The sequence below is a fragment of the Molothrus aeneus genome, chromosome 3 (assembly GCF_037042795.1).
Source record: "Molothrus aeneus isolate 106 chromosome 3, BPBGC_Maene_1.0, whole genome shotgun sequence".
NCBI classification, from domain to species: Eukaryota; Metazoa; Chordata; class Aves; order Passeriformes; family Icteridae; genus Molothrus; species Molothrus aeneus.
Window position 1 is genome coordinate 9077778 of NC_089648.1, and position 24708 is coordinate 9102485.

The window sequence follows — 24708 nt, forward strand, 5'->3', positions numbered from 1 at the left end:
ATCAAGGGGGTTTCCATACAGTGCTGGATGCTCATGCCAAGCAACTGTGATAAACAGTGCAGGCTGCTGTGCCCAAAACACCACCCTGCAAACTCAGTCCTGTGGCTGCTTTCAGTAACACTGAAAACCAGACCTTTGCAGAAAATGTAGCTGTCCAGAATTAGAGAAGTAAAGCCAGGGAGGGAAATTCATGGCATCAGGTTTCCACCGCCTATTACGACATATTAACACACACATGGTATTTTTGCCAATGGTGGACCCAATTACTGAGCAAATGGCTCAGGGCTCCTCTAAAATTTCTCAGTGCCCACTTCTGTCCTGGAGTTCAGTATTCAGTGACCAGACTACAACAAGCAATGCCCAGAAGAGGAGGATTTAGATTTAGCAGTGAGGATCGATAGTAAAACCTTTCCTTTAGCCACAACACGTACATTTGTAACCAAACAATTAGATGTGAAACAACAGCTTCCAGCAGAGCATGCCATGAGTTAACCACAGCATGACACTGCAGAGAACACTAACAAACACACACTTGGGTCCATTCACAAATTAAATTTTAAAAGAATCTATCCATTAAAAAAAATGTCTATGAGCTAGGCTCAAATCCAAGGACAAACACTGTATACTTTTGTGATGGAGGATTCTTGCTGATTCATAACCTCTGGTAGCTACAGCACTCATCCCTTTTATTCCCAAACCGATGACAGAGCCTGCACAGACTTGGAAGAGAAAGAGATGTTTGAACTTGTTTAGCTGAAGTAAATAAATGCATTCCCCATCATCCCCAGGAGTCCTAAGTTCTCCCTTTTCATAGGTGTGTGGGGGTGTAGGTAAGGAGGAGACAAGATACACAACTTTACAATAAACCCTCTCTAAAATCTAAGGAGGTTTTAGGACCAAAGAAGTAATCATTAATACTTCCCTTCCAACACATTGACAGTATAGGCATGTATGTGACTGTTCATGGTGAATACAGCAGGTCGTTAAGATGACTGGAGCCAATTAGATCAAATTAAAACACAATAAAGACATGACTTCATTTACTTTCAAAATGATCTTAAAATACATAATATGATCTTATTAAAAAAACCTTTGTAACCCAGAAACCACTCAGAAGAAAAACACAAATATGTGGTAAGTGGTTTTGTTAACTATAAAAAAACCTTTCCCAAATTATCCCAAAGGATACTGAAAAAGAAAAATATCTCTCAAGAAAAAGGGGTCTCAGACCTTGGATTAGTATTAACCTGCTTTGCCTAATTTTCAATTTGGTTTTTAATGTATCAGTAATGATAATGATTTAAAGGGATGGGAAAGAGCTGCTGCAGCTCAGGAAATCTTGTGTTTCTCCAGCTCTATATTGCCTTCTCAGGAGGTGTCATGCAGTTTGGGCACATGGCTGACAATGTGAGGCTACTCAACTAAGATAAAGAGTAGAAATACATCCCTGCTGGAAAACTATCATAACTTTTACGAGTTGATATGCTACTAATGATTGTGTCACCTTAGGCTGTACCTTTTTAACTGAATTTTCATCAAAATTCCATCAATTATGCATCAATTGTGGGAGAAGATCAAGAATCTTGACCAACTGAGAGTTAGTAGCCAAGTCAGTCTTCTCCAAGCAATCCTGCCTTGTCCACATATTGTTCACTTTTACACCTTTCTAATTTCCAGACATATTTTCAATCCCCAGACTTCCCTTTTACCAGAATAAATAGGGAGGTAGCAAACTGGACAACCAATAGAACCATGCAGAGGAAAGCAATTCTGCAAGCCTCACATATCAGAAATTTAGAACCATTTGAAACAAAACATGTATTGTTTTATAAACAAGGTAATACAAATAAGTAAACAAATTTCTTTGTGGAATCCTGGAAATCTGAAAAATATCCTCGGACATCATGCCCCATGCTTCCAACTGGTCAGTTTTGTAGTGCAGGAGAGTTTTTGAGTTCCATTTTTGCATAAATCAGCCTTTTAATTACAGCTCTGCAACTGATCTCTGAGAAAATTAGGAGATTTAAAAATCTGTACTATTACAGCTTTACTTGAAAATAATACCCTGCAAATAATCTTCTTTTAAAGACTGGAAATTATGTCTACATAACAGTAGCACACTTTTTAATCTCTACTTTTTAATCTCCACTTCTTAATCTGATTAAACAAATTTAAAAGATGATTCCTCCTACTGTGTTTAATACTAGCACTTCTCCTAACTACTTATTTCACAGCAGGAACTGTCTCTGAGAGCCCATTCACATTATTACTCCAGGCTGATCTTGGACCAGAAGACTTCCTATATATGCTATTTACTCAGGGACTGTGCTTAAAGCACTAAAAATGTCAAGCAAACAGAAAAAAATTTTCTAAATATTATAGATTTATTATGAACATAAACCATTGTATTAGAAACTGCCTAGCAAGGTGTCTCCACCGAAACTCCACCTTTTAGATTTACTGATGGTTGGTTCTACCCCATATTAGAGGCTGTAAGATTTTATTTTCCTAGATTTAGGAGTTTTACTATCAGACATTTTTCAGCAAAAGAAAGAAATTGTTACTAGACTTGGCAACAATAGAAAAAAGTTAGTTTGGGGGTCCTTTCCTTGCCTCGGTCAGGGTACCACGTGCCTGTGCTGGTTTTCAATTGTTTTTAGGCCTCTTAAATACCAGGCAGAATGGGACTCTAATTTCTAATGTGTCCTGACAGGGTCTTTTTTTATAGTGAACCTCTGCAGCAGATAACAATCCACAAAGCTGTTATGGACCCCTCGTTCCAGCCATAAACACAATTTACATCCAGCCCATTTTCTGCCAGTAGAGCCAACTGAGACTATTAATCAAATGAGAAAGAAAACAAGCATTAGTAGAGCTTTAAACAGATACTGTTCATCTGTTATTTAAAGCATGTCAGTATCAGAGCACTGCTCAATGTTTGAAGATCAGCTGTACAATATTTAGAATGAACTGTTCTTTAAAAGGAACAACAATATGAAGTACAGAAGTTAAATAATTGATGATCAGTCTGGGACAGCTTTAAAGGAAACTAAGAGCAAAAAGCACTGCCTTTTTCAGCCCTCCAAAGCACTATGGAAACTTGGGTGCCTGCATAGGTGTTTGCTGAAAAACAACAAGAGATGAAATCAACCAAATTATGTATTCAGCAAAGAACTTGGTTGGCATTTGGGGGGGCTTTGTGTAGGCTTTTGCAGTATAGGAGGCAGATGGTGATTACACCGATTTCTGTAGAACTGTACTGAATGTTACATTAACTGGTAATTAGAAAACTCAGTTTGACTTCCTTCCTATTTTCAAACAGAATACTTTTTGGCATAAAAAGGTGTATACCTTAAAAATTTCATAAAGAAACATCTCCAGACCACAGACATGTTAATCTTGGTCTGTTCACATTATTACAATAAAGAGCTGTAGAAAATTATGAACTATTGTATGTATTCTCTCTCTGAACATTTGCTGTTACTTGTGTACTTCACAAACTGATTTGTGACTCAGATGCACCAAGAACAAATCACAGAAAGCCAGCCTATACACTAAATCTTTGCATTTTTCAGTCAGATTATTTTTTCAATTTTTCCACTATGAAGAAGTTATTTGTCAGACTTGTTCTGGTTTAACCTAAGTAAATATAGCAAAGTACTCAATAAAAATACAATAGATCATAAAGGAGATGGCCCGAGTGGTTTTTATTTACCAACTACTACCTTCCTAACAAAGCATACGTTCCCTTCAGTGCCAAACTTAATCCCAGCTTCCTCCAAGTCATTTATAAAAGAAAGCAATATGCTGCACAATTTTTGAATACTAAACCTTTTTTACAATGAAGTCCTTGCTGAAGCCCAAGTCCTGCATCAGACAGCACACACAGGCTGCTGCATCCCAGAGCAGCTTTGCTGAATTCAGCAAACTGTTTCCAAGCAAAACATTTCAGGATCAAGAACTTGAAATGGGAAAATCCCAGGGGTAGGAAACAAAATTGTAACATTTTAGAATTCTGTTAAATAACAAAAATACCTCGCCCAAACACAACAATTCATCATGCTAAGAAATGCATTTAACATTTACAATAATTGTTTGTCCAACTACAGTCGCAAGACGAACAGACAATAGAATAAATAATTCACGACTCAAAAAAGTGTTAGCTGATTATTGCAGTTGTTCCCCTATCCACAAACAGATCAATAAAAAGCAAACTGCTTGTGAAAGTTGGAAGTTAGCAGTCAACCATAACCTTCAGCAAATTGCTGGCACACAACCTTCCTCACAGCAGATCTGGATGGGAGAGTCTGGACCTCCTTTCACAGCACTGCTTTCCTCAGGAAAGTCAAACACACGAGACTTCCCACAGTTAACCTGTCATACCATTAAGACAAAGTGACAGAGAGTGACAAAAGATATCCAGTAGCTTTATAGCTCTCTAAAATATGAAACCAGTCTTGACTGCTTGATCACATTCAGATGAATGGTTTAAAAGGTACAGTAATTTAACGAGCCCACAAACTAAAGCTTATAGACAACAGTTGGTGAGAACACAAATATATTTTCAGGAAAAAAATTTAAAAAATCAAGAGTTTTAAATTCTCAGCCTCTGCATGAAAATTGTATGTTTCCCTCTCTGCACCTGTTGGTGTTAAAGGTATCCTTTCCCCTTCTCATGTTGATGCATGATCAAACACAAATAGACACGGCTTTGATGCAATTTCAATTCCTCAGGATACTGATTAAGAAGAATATTGGCTTTTCCCCATGCCTGGTTACAGGTTTTATTTCCAACTTCAAGTGATAATGGGTTTTCTAATTGTTTTGTTTATTGTTCCTACACAAAGAACTAAGATTTTCCTATAGCCTTCAAACAGGATCCCATTTTGCAAACCTAACTTAAGCAGTCCCTTGAACTGCTGCAAGATTTAAAGGGAGGTCACACCTCTGACATGACCCTTCCTCTTTCTAACACACATATCAGTTGCCTTGATACTTTTTATTTCATTTCTATCACTAAAGTACATGGGAGGAATAATGCACCTACTGATGAGCAGCTTTTCTGTCCCTCCAGAGATACTTTTTGGTTAAAGGGGAAGAATTAAACATTAACCACCCCCAGAAGATTAAATTATGATGTGTCATCCGGCAATCTCTTTTATGGGAATCTGGTGATGATTTGAGCCATATACAAACCCAAGCTAACTACCACACTGAATCTTCCTCAACAATTTCCCTGACCTCTAGTCAAATTAGCCTTTCATAAATGGCCATTACCATGTGGTAAAACTACACATAAAATACAGCAAAGTTTTCCCACACATAGAAATTACCACTGTTGAGGAAATAACTGGAAACTCTCATCATCGTCATCACAGAAAGAGCAAAAAAATTACTGGGTAAACAATTTTCCAATTTACCTAAGACATTAAGCCTGGAGACATACAGGAGCCTGGAGACATACCTGCTACTGCAGCCAGTGTTTGATTTTACATGACAGTTAAGAGAGATCTAGATATTTTTGAATGAGCCATGCTCCTGCTGCAGCCCGCATATCCCAAAAACAACAAAAAAAAAGAGAGTTGAATTCTAGTTATATGAAGTCTGAAATGCTTTCTGGTATTTGTATCTTCATCTCTCAATATACCATTCTGTAAGATCCTAATTTGCAAAGATTTCCTACTTTTTGTTCTCACATAATGGACTGGTCGACCAATGTGCTGTGAAAGTGTTAGTGTTTGGCAAGACAAGCTCAACATCTACAGAACACAGTCCAATAACCATCTTCCTACTTGAAATAGGAGGAAAATTTTTGACAATTCCACTTTCAAAGTGCACAAACATTCCAGCACTGAGCTGCACTCTGTCAAAAGCTAAAGTGTGACAGATGCCTTCACAGTAATTGCCAATCAGACACTACACAGCAGCTGAAAACACAATACATCACTTTGATCTCCTGGGCCCTCAAAGTATTCACAATCAAGGAATCAGCATGAAGAACATCAAATATGCAACATTTCAAAAAACTGTCTCCGCGGAACTTAAATATGATAATGTATATTTTGTTCATATTTCATAAAGCATTTCCAATCCTTTATTATGCATATGAAAGGATAGGTTCTAGCTTGCAAAAAATAAACATGAAAGATGCCTTATATTTTAGAGACATATAAGTTTTCATCGCATAACATAGGTGAAATAATCATTTAGAAAAGCCTGAATTGCTTTGAGGGGAAGGCATTATTACAGAACACGCTTAATTAAGTCCCACTGCTAATTGTGTAAAATGAATACCCCGTTGAATTAGACTGCAGGGAAATGAACCGTGCACGCCAGCAGCACGTGCTGGAAACAAGAAGAGAGGAAGGCTTGACTTACATTTGGCAGGTAGGTCGTATCCACAGGTAATTTTGGCCTGTCCAGTCTCACAGCCACTCAGGTTGCGGCACTCAGCAACCAAGCAGGGCCCAGCAGCTCGGTGAATGCAGCCATCCACTGCAAAACAAGCCCAGAACCCAGAATTTATTAAAAGTCACTTTTTATGTTGCCTTTACTCACGGTCATAAATATTTACTGCCCATTTTTACACCCACAGCCCAGACCAACTGATCTGGAAGTTGATATCTAAATATATACAAGTTTTTCTTTTGATAGAATTAGTCAGTGAGTTTTGCAAAACCAATGTTTAGCCAACTTCTGCTAATTAAAAAGCAAACATCCAGAAAATGTGAAGTAGAATAGAAGTTTCAGCATTAGAAAAGGATCTTAGTGAAGGCTCTAAGAAATTCTCACAACAAATTATGAAAAGAATTTGATCCCCATCTAAATGCCAAACTCTCTTTTACAACATACCTCTGATACTTCTACGACTGTGCAGGTCATTTAATGTCACCATGCTACTAACACCTTATATAAAAATTCCAAGAAATAATGTTTCTTGTTTTGAAATATAAGAAATACCTCCTTCTGAGCTTTTTTAATTTTTCAGGTTTTTTTTAAATTCTGCAGTATTCATGCAATATTTTGGAGTTAATTAAAAAATAATTACTAAAGGTTGCAATTGCAGCTAAGTATGCAAGAAAATTAGTAGAGTGCATAGATCTTATTACCCTCAGGAGCCAGCAAAAGAATAAAACAAGGCTGCTGGCACAGCAATTCTGCCCTCTCAACATGCAATCCAAGAAATCATTTACTGTAATTATAGCAAAAAGTTTGAGAAAAAGGATAGAAAATAATAAAGGAAGCAGTGTATGCATTAACATATTCACTAGAGTAAAGCCCTAATTCAGCAGCAGCTATGGAGTTCAACTAGAAGAAATAATCTTCACGTAAACTACAACATCAACTCAAAAGGTAAAATAAACTCAAGTATAAAGGCTAAACAAATACTTATAGAGCTAAGGAAGGAAGAGTCTGTATGAACATAGTTTAAGATTTACTGCAGGTTTTATTTCAGATTTAACTAGTTCAAACTTAGAGCTGTGCCCTGCAGCATGTCTGAAGCAGTTAAACCAGAACAGGCTTGGAAGGCCACGGGGGGATGGGTTTTTAAGAGATTCACATCACCTGGTCACAGCAGGAGCTGTGTAGCTTCCTACAGGCTCCCATTTGGGCAACCCATGGCACTGGGTGTTCCCACCAAGCATGCAGAGCCCGCTGGGGGAGCTCCCTTCCCTCCCCACCCCCAGATGAAACAATGGCTGTCCTCTCTACCTTAAGGCCATAACTGGTTTTATGAGGTGCTGAGTATTTCCTGAAGTCAGGCAGCCCCAGGTGGGGAGGCAGATAACATCTTCAAATGGATGAAACTGTCTTCTGCTAAGTGTTAAAAACCTGATTGTCCTTTCTGAGGAGTCCTATACCAGAGTTCATGTTCAGGTGACACAGTAAAATTGGATAAGCAGTTCCTTGCAATACTCCATGCCCATCCTGGTCACTGGTTCTCAAAATGGTTTTTTGTAGTACTTTATATTAGCAAAATATAACTACAGAATCATGTGATACTGCACTTTCAATGAAATTTTCTAAAACTGCTTATTGAAAAGACCATGGATGTCAAGCCACCAGCTGCAAGCAGATGGCACATTCTCTGTCCCAAGGCACCAAAGCTGCTTCTTCTGCCTCAGCTGAACTTTTGTTTTTAACTTACCCAAAATCTCTGCTCAACAGACTCCAAGATGTTACTGCAAGAATATTATTTTGTAAAAGGAAGAAAGAATGCTTGAAATCTATCCTGTGCTCATAATATACAATTTAATTGTTTTAACCTAATTATTAATGCTTTTTCCAAACCAAGCAGGATAAGTAAAGTATGTGTTGAAACCTCAAAATAATTTTATAAGCAGCACCACCACAATCTCTACCAATCTTAGCAACTTCCTGAGACACCAAATCAAAACAGCACAGATGCTTAGGACTTTCCCCATGATTCTTTACAGAGGAAGATGTCCTTAGGAATACTGGACAAGGACTCAAGTCCATGCAAGGATCTGCTTGGTGGCTGACGAATCATTCCCACCCCTGAGGTCCTTCCTGTCCCCACCAGCTCAGCACACTTCCCTTTGAGCAGTGTCTGTGCAAGGCTCAGCTGCTCTCTCCACTGCACAGAACAACCTCTTCCTCAAACTCCACTCACTTTAGCCTAAGTCCAGCTCAGAGCACAGCCAAACAACAGGAAGGAAGGAAAGGGAAAGGGAAGGAAAGGATGGTTTCCTTCCTGCAGAAGGAAACCATCGCCTCTGCCAGGGAAGTGGAAGCACGGGTTTGCCACTTCAAACCTGTGATGGATTAAAATACCCAATATCAGCATTCCATGTGTCAGAGGATCCTGTGATCACACAGGGGGCCACAGCTCCCCATCTATAACCCCTCTCATGTTGGAAGGGTGCTCTTAATGCAAATACAGCTATGATAAAGATGGTCTATCAGTAGTTTCCTGATTCCATACGTCTGTCTCCAACCTTTATAAGCAAAGAAGCTCCAGAAGGATGAAAGAATAATGAAAAAAAATTGAATTCTTAACAGAGAAAAATCAATTCTATCACAACCAATCCTGACATATGACAAGGAAAATGGAAGACATCTGCCAGAATGGAACAAGTAGACATGCATACTTCCCTTATAAAGGTGGCACAAGAGAAAATGATTGAATACTCCAGACAGGCTTAGATGGAAAAGCAGAAATTAGCATTTGATATACTTCAGTGACTGATGACAGGGAAGAATGAAAAGGGGGGGGCAGAAAGGGGGAGAACGACACCAACATAATCAAAACCCAAAAACCGAACACCAAACCACCCAAAACTTTCATAATACCTTCTTTTTCCTATAATACTTCATTAAATACATTATGAAGAGAGATGACCTCTGGTCTATGCAGCATTTTTTATTTCATAACTCAATAACTCATGCCAGAAATACTCTATGTTTCAAATAATATATTCACTTCAGAACTATTTTGAAATATATTGCCAAATATGAGCACCCTGAAAAACACAACGTAAGATAATTGCCAAGGTAGAGTAGATTGACAAATCTAAATATGATTCTTCAGCCTGTCTCTAATATGGCTAAGACAACATGTCTTAGCCATATTAATTAAGAAAAAAGAGAAACATGGAACAGGCATGTACAAAATATTTACATGAGATATTCTGTTTTCTGGAGGTGTGTAGCAACTAGTAACGTCAGTGTACAGAGAAACAAGCACTATTAACAGGGAAAGTTAGTTGAAATTACAGATAATAATAACAACCTCAGGAGGGAAAAATTACGGTCAAAGACATTTTGTTATTCTGTAGTAATGATGAAGAAATTTACACTATAATAATGGCATACTGCCAAATTAATAGGAAAGTGAAAGTGATATATTGGTTTCAGATATTTCATCTGTATTTTCAATTTTCAGTTTGCTATATAGATGCTCATCTGCATTATTCCAAACAGATCTGGAAAACATTAGACCATATCCCACTGTTCATTGTACAAATAGCTGAAAAACCCAGTCAAATCTGATTTGGTATCACATGACAATGACAAAGAATTGGGCTTCATCATTGCTTTCTACAACCAATACAAAATGTGATTTCACTTTAAAGCCCTCACTCTGCCTCACAGTGTGCCTTTTTTCTAGAGGCTGCCTTCTTGTTCAGGTTTATGGAAATCACACAGATATGCTTTGGGTCATTTTCATTCACAAGTGACCTGCCATTTCAGGTCTATGGGAAAGATGTGGGAAAAATCCCACAGACAAAACTGTCAGTCATAACTGAAAGAAATCTGATCTCTGATCTGCATGCTGATCAACTGACAACACTTGAAGGTACTAAAGAGAGGGCTTCTAACCATCCCCCTTGGTACTCTGCTTCTTGAAATGAGTTTCAGGCTTATAAACCAAGCTACTTCAAAGGATTTTTGAGAGCACGGAGTCCTGCCCAGGGCCACCAGTGAGGCAGCAAACACCCACGGGCTGGTGGAGAACACCCTCTTCCCTTCTGCCTCCCATCCCAACAAACTGGTACCCCACAATCTGAGGTCCCGTAAATTCTCTGAAATAGCACACAACACTTTGGCTTTTGAATGACTGCAAAGACTGAATGCAGGTCGACCTGTCTTTTGAAAAGTGATCCTGTTACCCAGTGCTTTCATGTGTGGAGAGCCCAGAAAAACTGAGTTTCTGTATTTATTGTTTCACCATGCTTGGGTGGACAAGCACATGGAAGGGGCATCTCAATTTTGAAGACCAACAAACATGAACAATATCTTGAGGGCTGAAAAATAACTGAAGAAACTTCAGATTAATTTCATTCTCTATAGTTCAAGTTGTTCATGCCTGTGTAAAGCTATTAAAAGTAGTACTCTAATTTTTTTTTTTTCATGAAAAATAATAGTTATTTCATTGCATGCTTCCATAAGTTTCAGGAGCCACTAGGGACAGCACTTTGTTCTCCCAACAATTCACCAGAAGCCATTAATGAAGAAAAACTATTTCCAAACCTACTGCAGTCAATGGCATTGGTTGCACACAGAAGTCAGCTGAAAATAATTGCTTAAAACACATGAACAAAGTCAGGTATCAAAATAAAAACCCTATGCAAAAGGGCAGCATATTAATAACATCACATTAAACAAAAGTATGTAATCTTCGACACCATCTTTCTCCCTATACACTGGAGGATACTAACAGGTGAAATAATTCCTTATTAATTTATTGTAAAACAATTGCATTTGTCCTCCAGAATTAAAGGGTTAAAGTTATATAGTAAAAATACTAGCGCTAATTTAGTGCTATACAATATAGGACAAATCTATTTCTTAGAGAAAATTTCTTAAAATTGCAAATGAAGCAAAAGCACAGGAAACACAGAATTAAGGGTATCATGGGATGCTGCTAAAAGAAAAATAACCTCAGCAAAACTAGCCTTGCAGTGCAGATGGTAATAAAAAGGGTAAGGTAATCTAACACCACAGCAAAAAATACAAACTCCTCCAGGAATAATAAGGCCCAAATTTCTTTTGTGACCTTGTGTGCAAGGCTGAATAAAGCGAAGCTATGATGTAAACAACATATGCAGATTTATTGTGTTACATTTCAAGAATCTATATAGTCTTTTTTCCATAGTATTTCTTGTTCTCTGGTGCTTTTCCAGATTTTTCATTTTGTGTTTTCAGTAGGAAATTCATGAGGTTTGCTTATTTAAGAAAGTCACCTGTGCTTGATATCTCTCTGAAGTGGTACTGCTCTTCCACATGGCAAATGCCACGAGTGCATAAAACCAGGATAATGTCATTGCTTTAGATGCACTACTAGGGACAAAAGAGGAAACTGCTTTGTGCACTGTAGGATCCTGCTACAAGCATCCTCCTTCTTATGGACCTTCCAAAAATGCCCATTGCAAGGATGTGTGTGGCAACCAGAAGGAAAACAAACAACAACAAACAAAAAGACAAAAAAGCACCGCTCTCCAAAAAACCACCACTGAACCCCCACATAACAATCAAAGAACCAACTCACAATGAAACTCAGCCTCATTCTGCTAGACCAGTGAAGTACCTCTGAAAAGTTCACTGGAGTCAACTGCTGCCAAAGTTGCAACTGTACCTCTGAGACCAATGTCAAGAGGAAATAAATCCTGCCATCAAGAGACAACAGGTGATGCTCTAACAAACAAAGGTGGGGATCTTGAAAAGATTGTAACACAGATGCCAGCTGACTGCTAGGAGCAGCAGTTTTTATTACTGAGATGGCCTCTGTCATTGGAAGTTTAATGAACTGGAGATTTTTAATCAATGCACTGGTTTACAGGCCTCCAACATAATTAATTTTAAAAACTTTGCAATTATACAGTATTTCCTGGCCAAAATGTCAGCATTCAAAAGCACGATCTTAACCTTCATCCTTAAAATTCTTCATCTTAAACACAAGAAGCACAGATGAACCATTTATTTTGAGATGGCTAGTTCCCTGAATTAGGTTCACATTTCATCACAGCCTACATTCACATTCCTTAAATATTCTTACTTTCAAAAACCCTTAGTGCATACACCTTATTTAAGATCAAAATGAGACCTACAAGTCTTGATGTTTAAAGTACTGATTACCTCATGTGTCAATCCAAATTCTCTGTACAGTGCCTTTTTTCTTAAGAATCAACATTCTGAGGCTGCACAAGGGGCCTTTCAGGCAGGTAGAATTACAACTGGGGATCCTCCCACCTCCAACCAAACACGCTGCAGAGCAAGTTTAATGAAATATAATAATAAAACATAATAAACCATTATTCCAGTATATACTGCAAGGAACAAAACTACTCGTAACAATGCCAGGTGTAAACCTTATTGTAAAGTCAGACACGGGAAACTTGTATTTTTGAGCATTGTTTAGCTGAAATCCTATAAATTTAGCATTACAAACCACCAGTAATTGCCTGCCACAATGAAAAGTACTGGGAATTAAATTTTAAAACCTAGTGGTTGTTTTAAGAGAGGGTTGACCTTATCTGGATGCAGTTCACAGTCAAGCATAACAAAAGCAGCTGAAACATCCAACATAATCAATGTCCTTGCCATAAACTGGCAAAAAGCCCATATGGATAAAGAAATCAACAACAATTCAAAATAAAGCTCACTTGCCCACAAATCTGAAAATTTAAGTGCCCTACATTTATTGTACACAGCCAATTATTCCTACTTTGACAAAACACAAACCAACAGGAAGCTCACAAATTTTGGCAGATTTTTTATTTTAGTTAAGTATCTCAGGATACCAGAAACTCATATTAAAAATAAACTAAAAGCCAAGTCAAAGTTGTCCTGTCATGCTGGCAATGATGATTGGCAAATTCCTTCCATAAACAACTAAACAATGAAGAAAGTGTTCGTTTTATCTCACACTTATGACATCACCTTTCTTAGTCTTCGAGTGCTCTGCTCCAATTTTGTAGATGAGAGCTGTAATGTCAATAGGATTCACACTTTTGTCAGCCCACTCAAGCAGCATAAGGGCTCAGAGAAACACGGGGCTGATAAACCTGTCTGAATGTCACACTTTTGGCAAGAACAAACAGTAGGAAAGGCTCCAATAGTGCTTTTCCAGTTTTTCCCAGTCCAAACTGCTGACATTAAGGCATGTGTGAAGGAGCCATTCACTTCCTTTTAATTGTGTTAGTGTTGAGACACCTGACATGCCACACTCTTTTCCAGATGGAAAGGAGACAGCTAAGCCCTACATACAGTGAGCACAAAAATTGCTTGTTGCTGTTTACTGAGGAAGGAAGTGATAAATCTGGAGAAATTCAGGCTACTCTGTGCTATTAAACCAAGCTCAGCTCACACTCCTCCCAACTTGCTCCCCCAGCTTCCCAAAACAACTATTAAGAAGGTGCAAGTTGTTTTAGGTGGTATCACGCTGAAGAAATGGGTCTGGGCACTCTGAAATCCTTTCCTCAGCCTCCTGGGCAGCCACAGTACTTTGTTTCCAGCTGGATACTGCTCAGATCAGAAAGAAAACAAAGGTTTATCTAAATTTCATTGCTAAGACGCCTACTTTGTCCTGGATTTTTACTCACGTTACCGTGCTATTATTACACGACTGTCACTTTTTAGTAAATATCCATATTATTGCCTTCAAAATGTCTCTGAACCCCTCTTAGCCATGATGGCTATTGAAGACATTGGGCTACTACTGTCGTACCAAGATCTCACTGGAGCATTGATCTATGGATTCTCTTTTTCTTCCTGCACAGTTCAGACACATTAGGTTTAACTCAGAGAAAGGCTAAAATTACAAGAATCTGATAATAAGATAAAAACATGTCTTACAGGGCAATGAAAACCAGATTTTATGTTTAAAAAGCTATTTACTGATGCTCTGATGTTGCAATAAAGAACACAGAAATGATTTGCTGTCCATCTGTCTCAGCAACCTATGCCACTTGATGGCCAAAGAAAATGCTTAAAAGAAGAGGGCAAGATCAGAGAAAGAAATTACCAGGACATCCACAGCACTGGAAAATCACAAACATGAGAAATGTCTTTTCTCTATGACTATGGCCTTGCTTTTTATCTTGTGGTTTCAGCAATTTTTGGTTTGGTGTTTGTTTTTGTTTTGGGCTGGGGGTTTCTTTTGAGTGTTTTCTAAGTGTCTTAGACTCAAATATGTTTTTGAATTTCTATCTTCCAATTGTATGTAGTCTTCTCCTAATGCAGACGAGGAAATTAATACCACAGGTTATTTTGAGAAAAGGCATATTGCTAACCTAGAAAACAGAATGATAATAGAAAACTTTCTATAATCCTTAAGGAAGTTTTTTGATTAGGGGCTTTTTTCCCCTCATTTACAACACATACAGACAAGTGCTTCTTCTCTGTTGACTGATGTCTATTTTCCTTTGGATTTTTTGTAATTCATCTTTTTCTTCTCTGTTTCAGCATTTTAGAGCTCAGCACAAGAAGATAGGAGACTGCAATGGTGTGCTAGATTACTTATAAATGTTCAAAAACACTAAGTGCACGGGCCGACCGTAGCAGATGAATTGTATTAAGCCAGAATAGATATTTGCATATTTGGAGTACAGTTATTAAGCAGTCATCGTGCAGTGATTATACAAATTTATTCACTACAATCAGCCAGCAGTTGACAGGCACAGGTCAAGGATTTAGACGGAGCAGGCTATCAAGTAATAATTATAAAATGACTGTGTAAAAGGAAGACTTATAACAGTGATGCATCCTCACAGCCAAAAAGGCTTTTGGCATGTCATTCCAGAGAATTTTAAAGGTGAAGTGAAAATTAAAAAAAAAAAAAAAAAGTATCATTTTAACCACTCTTTCCCCACATAAATGCAAGGGGAGGTGATTTAAGCCCTTCTCAACAGAGAACATGGAAGGAGGCTATTCTCACACAAGTCTTTGTGGATTTGATGCCTGAGGGCTTCCATAAGGAAATACGACTTCTAATTAAATACAACTAATCCAGACATGGGAGAAGGTGATTTTTCTATTTAGCCACAGGGTGCACCAAGCACCAGAACACTATACATCACTGCTGGAATGAAAGAATAAAGTTTCTCAGAAAGCCTGAGAGAAGACACTGAGCCAGGGCCAGAAAAAGGAGATACGTTGTGCAAGTGGAATAGCTCCACTTCTGAAAAATCTTTCAAAAGAAAGGTGGGAAGATCGGCCAAGAAAAAGCTTTCATGATTTACAGCTTCAAATATTACATCCTCAAAATTTTGGTAAGCAATTTGATTGTTTGTTTTTAAGAGCCATCTCTTCCCTTCCCCTCTAACCCATACAGGTTTAGTTTGCAGCAGCACATCATCTTCCTGGAGGTTTCCATGATGCACCAACTGTGGGAGAGAGGGTGAAGAAAGTACCAGAGGAAAGGTCAGTTACAGAGGCAAAGCACATTCAGTGTTGGGCATACTTCAAAAGGACTTAAAAAAAAACAGGGGGATGGTAGGAACTCTGAATTAGGGCAGCAGCTGGAATGTACATAGGAGTAAGACTGAGCATCAACAAAGGAGATACTCTCTGCCTTGCAGTAAGGCTTAACAGGCTCTAGGAAAACTCCAAGTTATTTACTGAGGAGCAGCTGTTTTTCTTATTTCCTGGACCATTTTCACTTGTGCTAATTTACTTTTATTGTGAACCACTGAAGGGAGAAAACTTGGTTGAGATACTTCTCAGTCTGCAATCACAGAAACATCCTCTCAGTTTGGAGTGCTGTTTCAAAGCAGATTAATTAATGGTATTACGTATACAAAAACTGCCTTGCAATAGGTAAATCCAATTGAATGCATTAAAATGTGTTCTAATGGAATAAATACAAAGGAAGGAAAAGGTAAACACTATATTAACCAGAAAATGATGTATGAACAAGGTTCTTTCAGTGTTCTAACACAAGCCTGAGAAGTAATTACCCATAAAAATGAATATTCTCAAATACTCTTTCCTTTTGTTGAGAACCTGTGACAAATCCTATGTGCAACACCACCAAGAAAAAGATAACTTACTAGATCTTGCCAAAAGATAACTTACAAGATCTAGGACGCAATCAACATTTAGCAATGCTGAAATATCAACTTGTTCAGCCACATGCAAAAAATATCACATAAACTAAATACAACTTCCCCTCTGAAACCAGTATCATATCCTGATACAGACTTACACTACAAATCAAATTCAGAAGAGAAACTATTTATTCACAGTAATATGTCAGATTGCATGGCAGAAACTGACAAATCTACAAAAAATATTAGATCTATATCTCAATCTATAAAAAACCACAACCTTCACACATAATTAACTGTATCTGCAGTACAGGGAGCAAGCTGCCATCATTGGACCATGCCTTCCTTTCCCACTGCTAGACAGATTGTGTCTGACAGCAAAGTCCTGTTTCCAGGGTAAACAGAAAAGCCTTATACTAACTTAAGATTGTAAGACTTATCTTAAGAATTATCAAGTGGAAATTAGCGACAGAATAATCATGAATAAAAAGAAAAGGAATAAAAATCCTTGAGTGTTTATTTATTTATTTAATGACAGGAATAAAAACAAGATAATGGCAAAGCTTGAGACATGCCTTCCACACTGCCCACTGTACTTGGGGGTTATTTGCAGTGCAATCACTTCGGACAGAAATAATACAAAAAACCTGAGAAGGGCACAGAGCCTGATAACAGCAAGAAACCATTAGAGTTAAATGGAAGACTGATTCCCAAAGTTGCATGTGGAGCTCCTCTGAGCTGTTTCCTGCCCAGTCCTCCACAGGGCCACACCACAGCAGCTTGTTTAATCAAGTCCCACACAAGCTTTTTTAACCTACAAAAAAGGTAAACCTGTAATTAATGAACTTATTACTTATCTGAGCTGGCTGCAACCCTCTTTATGCTCCATGAGTTGTGGGAAGGGAAATTAAAGTACTAAGCACAGCTTAAATTTACAATCTAATAGTTTTCAAGTAAGAAACAAGACATCCCACACAGATGGCTATATTTACCAGTTCGGTAATTCTGGTAATTCCCTCCCAAATAACTTTATGTTTGTCCTAAAACACCATTAAAGCATAGATAAGGAACAGAAGAACTAAAGAGCTTGGTTAATCTGTGTAGCATCATTATGTATTATTTAGTTTAATATCTTCTTGTAGTAAATACAAAATCATTATGTGCCATTTTCTTCAAGAGAACATTGTAGTAAATTTGGTGTTGCAACAGAACCATTAAAGTATAATAGTGTACACAGAAAAATTCTACTGATTAGCAAACAAAAATATGTAATTATAGCCACAGTGTGGGACTCAGTTGGCTGGTATTTTATTGCATACTGTTCTGTAAGACTACTTTGCTGCCAAAAATAATGAGGAAAATACTGAGTTGCTAGTTCCAGTTGTACTACAGTTTTTTGTCTTGATTTTATTGACATTTATAAAGCGATCGTCACATGTAACAAACAAGTCACATTGCCAACACTGGGAGCTGCAGTCTGCAGTGATTAACGAGGAAACAGCATCAATTCCATAGCAACATTCTAGGATGTGGATCAATATTAACTGATTTTTTAAAAAGGTAATTCTGAACAACACTTTGGCCAAAGCATCTCAAGTGCTCTGCAGTTTGAGCAATATTAACAAAATAATACAAGAGCACTGAGCCATGGCTTTAAAATGAAAAAGCAGCTCAACATTAGCCCATAAAAGCTGTAGTAAACACGTTCAAGTGTGCATATTTCCAATACATAAAAATACAGTTTTAAAAGAAAATACATATAATCATGAGTAGAAAGACTGAACAATATATATCCTGTGATATTTGGTATTATATTTATGCCTCCAGATTTTATTTGCCAGCTTCCATTAAAGGGAGGAGAGGGAATAATATATACTTGATGATTGTACAAAAAAAAGATGGTGCCAGTTTAAAAAGCTTTCAGAGAAATTAAAATCACATAGGGTTCATCTGTTTCTGAAAATTTACATTGGAATGTTCACATCAGAGGCATTAAACCATAGGTAGTTCATATCTAAACTGCAGCCTGATATCATTAGAAAGGAGCAACCACTCCAATATGACAAAGTGAGAGGACAGGCAACACTGACTGAAGGTACCAAAGCTCCAAAGACTGTATCTGTGATGAACCCTGGGAATAAATTCCTCTACAAGTTTGGCCTCCTTTCTGGAAACATTTATAGCACAAAAACTTTACCCATTTTTAGAAAAAAAAAAACTTAATAGTTTGTCAGTGGTGTCAAATGCAGAATGAAGTCCAACATGATTCTTATTATTAATCCACCCACTCTCAGAAAACATACTTTTAAAAACAGCTTCACCTACTTACTTTCACAGAAGTCAAAGGCTTGCACAGAGCAAGTCATGAGCTGGATTATGAGAAGAGACTATGGTGAATTGGAGCCATCTATACACAGGGGATATTATCTGCACTTTTCTATTATAATTTACCACTTTGGGTACATCATCATTAGCAGATACAGAGGACCAGTAAGAACACACTCATGGAGTAAAACAGCTGGTGCTGAGAGCCTGTTGTATAAATACTATACACAGTTCAGGTGCTTTTTGATGGTGCAAAGGGCTTTTGTTTGTTTGGGGGCTTTATTTATTTTTATTTTGAGCTAGATCTTGACTGGTTCTAGGGCTGAATGCCGGTTTTCCAGTGGAATGCGTTAGGGGCACATTTTCCAGTCTACTTTTACCAGAAAGAAACCTAGTTCATGTGCTCCAAGGCACATGACAATGCTAAATATCAAAGTGTTTAGCCAGAGGACATGGGAATATCCTTCAAAAGCACATGCTGGGCCCTAACTATAAAAAACAAGGTACATGGACCGTGTATGGGTCTGAATTGAAATTTATGTGAATTTTTCAGGATTTTTAGCCACATCTGAGTTAGTGTAGCTGCAAATAAAGGGGGAAAGCCCCATTCTCATTCAAATAAAACAAATCTTTACATTTTCAAAGCAGCAGTTTGGTACTGAGCCTGACAACCTGTATAAATCAAAGTTGAAAAGATCAAAGCAACAAGTCACATCAAACTCGAGCTCTGTATCAGCCACACACAGAAGTCAGCACAATAGGATATTCATCCCTTAAGGTTTTAGTTGTAAACAGGCACTAACAAACAACTAAGCAATGGCAGAACAAAAACATTCAGCAGCCACCCCAGGGTACAGGCATAAACAAGCCCTGTCTTACAATGACTAATACGTTCTGCTTGCAGTGCTGGTGTTAAGGATGAAGTGTTGGGAGCCAACGAGACTGAGGGCAGGACAGACCAACTCTTTCAGAGCATCAAGGAGACTTACACAAATAACCTAATCCTACAGTTCTAGTTACTTCTGACGGGAAGATGGAGAAAAGGAATCCTTCCCTGCCTTCGCAATATTATACAAAACATTTTACACAGCAAAGTCCGTGTGAAATACACGTAAAAGTCAAACCAAAAGCAAGATGTGTGAATATGCTGAGGAAACATTTTAGAGGACAGTCTCCCGAAGACCAATGGTTAACTTACAGTCCCACACCATAAATATTCCCTGTATTCCAGTATTACCAGCATCACACTGTAAAGACAAGCTGGTCATGATCCTATGGGAAAGATAGTGTCTTTCACGCTGAAAAATGCATTTCTTAGATTTACAAGCTTTAAAATTATTAATAGCTTTTATTTTCAACATATATGCTTTCAGAGAGTCAAAGAATAAATTAGGCTGGATTGGAGCCTTAAGGGTAATGCAGTCCCACCAACTGCCCAGGTTCCCATTACAAAACAAATGCATGGTTGAACTAGATGGGCCTTCCATCCTTCTGAAGTGATGAAAAACTACAGAAAAAGTTGAAGAGCTGTTCCACCATCTAAAATCTGTTTATTGTTATTATTTTTTACTAATTATGTTTATGCTCCAGGGTAAAACAACACCCAACACCTACATGCTATTGAAAATAAATGCTTTTCAATTATTAAGATGGAAGAGTGAAAGCTAAACAATAAAGAATGAAGGTTGGCTCAAAAGACTCGTGCAAAAACAGTCCCAAGACGACACCTATCCAGTTTGGCAAGGTGCCCATTTGTGGTGATAGCAAGAACCACAAAAAAAATAGGTGCAGCTAAAGTATTAAGGAGGATGAAAGGTCTAAGCTGACAGCAAATACAAACCAGATCTGAATTCTCCAGTCAGACTCTGTTTGGGGAGGCCAGGCTATTATTTGTTATCTGAGGACTGAGGTATGCACAACATGGGCAGGCCCTGCCAGCACAGGGATGAGCCCAAAGAGCCTTAATGAGGGACAGGCTGAAGCCTCAAGTCTCTCTCTGTGTAACACAGTGAGAGGCAAAGGAGAAAGAGATGACTTTTAACACAGCCTTCAGCAGAGGCCCAAGGTTCTGATTTATTTTTCTCACATCCAGATCTTCTTAATTGTTTTTCTTCCTTTTCAACAACAAGGTTTTATTTATAACTATCTCTCCTAATTAGAAGGCCAACTTCCTGATCTCTTGACCTATTGCACAATATGATTTTAATTAGTTCACACTGACATGCAAAGGCCTGGAGTTTAAGTATTGCTTTGCCTGAACAAACCTATTTGCCCATTGAAATCCCTTACATAAACATCCCAACAAAAGACTTTTTAAAGCCTTTTTAAAATATTACTGTACAAAATTCAGTGGGGTAGAGTAATGTTGTAAAGAGTGATGTTTGTGACTTTCTGAAAGACAGTTTTCTCTGTTGAATGACACTTCTTTCATAATTTTTTTTTAAAAAACAAGGATTTTTTTAAAATTGAGTACCAATGTATCATTCCTCCTCAATTAATGCCTTATGTGCATGTCAGCACAGATACAGATATTACAAGGATATTTGTTTTGAACAGCTCTTTTATCAGAAAATTTTATGTACTTTGTAATGGAGATTGACAACAAATAGGAAAACATAGCGAGGGAAACCGAGGGTAAAATGACGAATAGTAATTCCAGTACTGTTCAAACCCTCCCTGTAGCTCCAGAAAGCCCCAGATCTCCTGTCTCCCCTTCACTCACTTCACACTCAGCTCTTCCACATCTCCAACCTGGACTTCTGTGAGTTGCTGGCCAGGTAAAAGTCCCATGTGCTATAGCTTGTCTGAAATACACCAGCCACATGATTCCAACAAAATATGTAATGGTAGAGTCTCCCTGGATTTCCCCAGCTTAACAGCGGCTTTAACTTCTCTCTGGATGTCAAGTTTTTAGAAATCTGCTTGTTTTGAAACTTACAACTCTCTATCAAACACATCTGCAAATAACCCTTAGATTAAATGAGGCGTTGGGAATTAATAGCAGGTAACAGACAGCACAAGGAAACCAGAGAGAGTGTGTTTCAAAATCTGCAGACTGCTTATATAGGATGGGGCACAACCAAAGCACAAATTGACACTATCACTATTTCCTTTCCAGTTGGACAAGAAATCCCTGACAGAAATGTCTCTGACTTCAAGGAGTGCCAGGTCACACTACAGCAATCTGCCTATCTGTGAATGAGTAAGAGAAGTCTGTGCTCCTGTGGTCAGGACACTTAGGAAATACAGGAAAGATCATGGACGTGACAGAGAGGATGACTCAGTGACCATCAGGGCTTGAACTTCCACCTCTAGCATTTATTGCTGGAATATTGACCATCTGAATGTTTTCTCATCTTCAGCAGATTCCCTATCAAATAAGAGTTAGTGTTGCAAGTCTACCTCCTTGAAAGCAACAAAATAGCTCTATGAGACAGCATTTGCACTTTTTTTAGAGCCAGAGTTAATCATTGTGAAATTACTGATGTTCCCATGATATTTTAAATAGATACCCCAGGAAAGTACAGAATAAAAAGTGACAAGAAAAAAAGTTTAGATAGCCATGCTCAATCTTTCTCTTCTATTATGCATTAACCTGCAGGTTTTAAGGGAGAATGCAGTTGTTAGGGCTTCTCAGAGAAATCTGGCCTAATCAAGTTTTAATTCCAGCAAATCAGGAAGTATACTTCATCCCTGTCAAATACAGAAACACATTTAAACACCATTTTCCAAAAAGACAATGTCCCTTGGTAATTCCTCAATGGATTTAGTCCAAAATTTGGCACCATCTGTTTATCATAAAAGGTTTTTGGGATTCAGGAGTCCAACCAGCCCTCTTTGTCTATAAGACCTGGGCCACATCTTCGTCCAGAACTCTGTGAACAATCAAAAAATCATTGCAGAACAGCTCCAAAAGAGCCCCTTCCTCCCTCTTAAACCTCTTTCTACTTATTGGCTTCAGGCTATGCTTAAACTTAAAATGATGGAGTAGTGCTTTAATAGTAACATTATATATATATATATATACACACATACATAACCCAGGGTTCAATGCCTTCAAACATCAAAAATCAGAGGGACTGCAGCAGGGGGAAGGGAGAAGTGCAGAGATACACAGATTTCATATGCAAAGCTTTTTGGAGTGTATCAATGCTAGGACGAGCCAGAAGATCTAGTAGCCAGTGTCACTATTCTCATTTCCATAGATGAATTCCTAAATTAATCTCAAGGACAAAATAAATCATTCCCACAATGCAATGGACAAGTAAGGAGAGTGATTTCTTGCAATACACAGGATTCCTTATCTGAGAGGAAAGCTTCCCCCTCTGTTGTCATTGGTCTCTTTAATGATCCTTTCTAAACATATTCTGGTCTTGAGCTTTGTGAAAGAATTAAAACCCAAGCCTTGCTAAAACACACACAGAAATAATGTGTGTATGGGCAGAGCAATCACTACAGTCAATTAGGTACTCATGGCTCTGCTCCCATTCCTGCTGCAGTAGGTGTGACTGTTGTACTTTTTCCCCAATTCTCATGCTCCATTTACTTACAGTAGGCCAGATACTGCCTCTCCACACATCAAAAAACAAAAACTGCTACAAAGTAAAGCAGAAATGGAATTACACTGTACAAAACAAGGCATAGTTAAAAAAAAAAAAACCAAACCTGGATACAATACACATGAGGGACCACAGAACATGAATGTGGATCTGAGAAAGGTTTCTTCATAAATGAGGATTCTGGGAGCACTTTCCACTGGATGCAGAGATGCTTGGGTGGATGCACAAAGCACCACACCAACTGCAGTGCTCCTGTCCCCCAGCACACGCATGGGAAAACAAGAACTAAGCTTTTGTCAAACATATCCTTTTTTCAACAAGCAAACCAACTCTTTCTAAATACCTGTGCTGCCAAAGTCTCTCTCACATGTGTAATTATATAGCCCTTCTTAAAACACTACAACAGTCAAATGGCATTGTTAAATAACCAAATGTGTTTTCTCTATCTTACTTCTGATTATTCAACATTAGCACATAAATTGACAGTTATTAAGCAAATGATAAGTGTTATCTATTCATACAAAAAGTGCTTTACTGAATCAAAACCATTAACAGTTCCCAAGAGCATAAATGTAATTCTTCTATACGACTGAAAAGAAAAGCTACCAAAAAAAATTTGAAAAAGAAGAAATGTTATTACATTCAGGAGCATATGCAGACATTCCCCAGAAGAAGCAAGTAACAGATCTGACCTAACACAGTACAGCTTAAAAATCATTGTAAAAGGAATTTAGTGTGTGTAAGATTAGAAAACATGAAATTTGATTTCTTTTCCTTATGCTTCAGACCTTCTGTAATGCTTTTAGTCAATTTTACCAGAAGAAATACTACAAATCTTAGGAATAAATCTACACTTGTACATTTTTTTCTTTTTTGCTACATAATATGTATCCTTTGTAAAGCACAATGATCACATAAAAGAATGGGAACATAACAAAGTTATTTGTGTCCAAATACTTCATCTAGCACACAAGATTAAGAAACACAGAAGAAACTGGAAGGACAGATTTTGGAAATTCTTCCAGGACAAGCATTGGTGACTTCAAGCTACAATCTAGAAGATGTCCCATGCTCCCCTGTCTTTTCAAATGGTGTTACTCTGACATCTGCCAGGGAAAGGAATTGAAAATATGCTGTGAAAGGATCAGCATTGTTTTTCTGCCTGGAGAAAAGCACATCTTGTACCTGTAGGATATCCCTTGCCCTTTGTATGACTTCTTGACTTAGCAACACCAGAGTTTACAAAATGGCCATCCACAACAACCAGCACAGCCACAGAGCAAAGCCTTTTCTCTGGGTTTTCCTCCATCACA

General features: G+C 38.0%; 1 protein-coding gene across 3 annotated transcripts in view; it reads right to left on the reverse strand.

The window, feature by feature from the left end:
• MACROD2 (mono-ADP ribosylhydrolase 2) overlaps nt 1-24708 on the reverse strand; it is an 853439-nt gene that overhangs the window by 584045 nt on the left and 244686 nt on the right. For all 3 annotated transcript variants that reach the window (XM_066546232.1, XM_066546231.1, XM_066546230.1), the window contains exon 5: nt 6379-6495. In XM_066546232.1, the coding sequence (XP_066402329.1) occupies nt 6379-6495 (117 nt within the window). The remainder of the gene's footprint in view (nt 1-6378; nt 6496-24708) is intronic.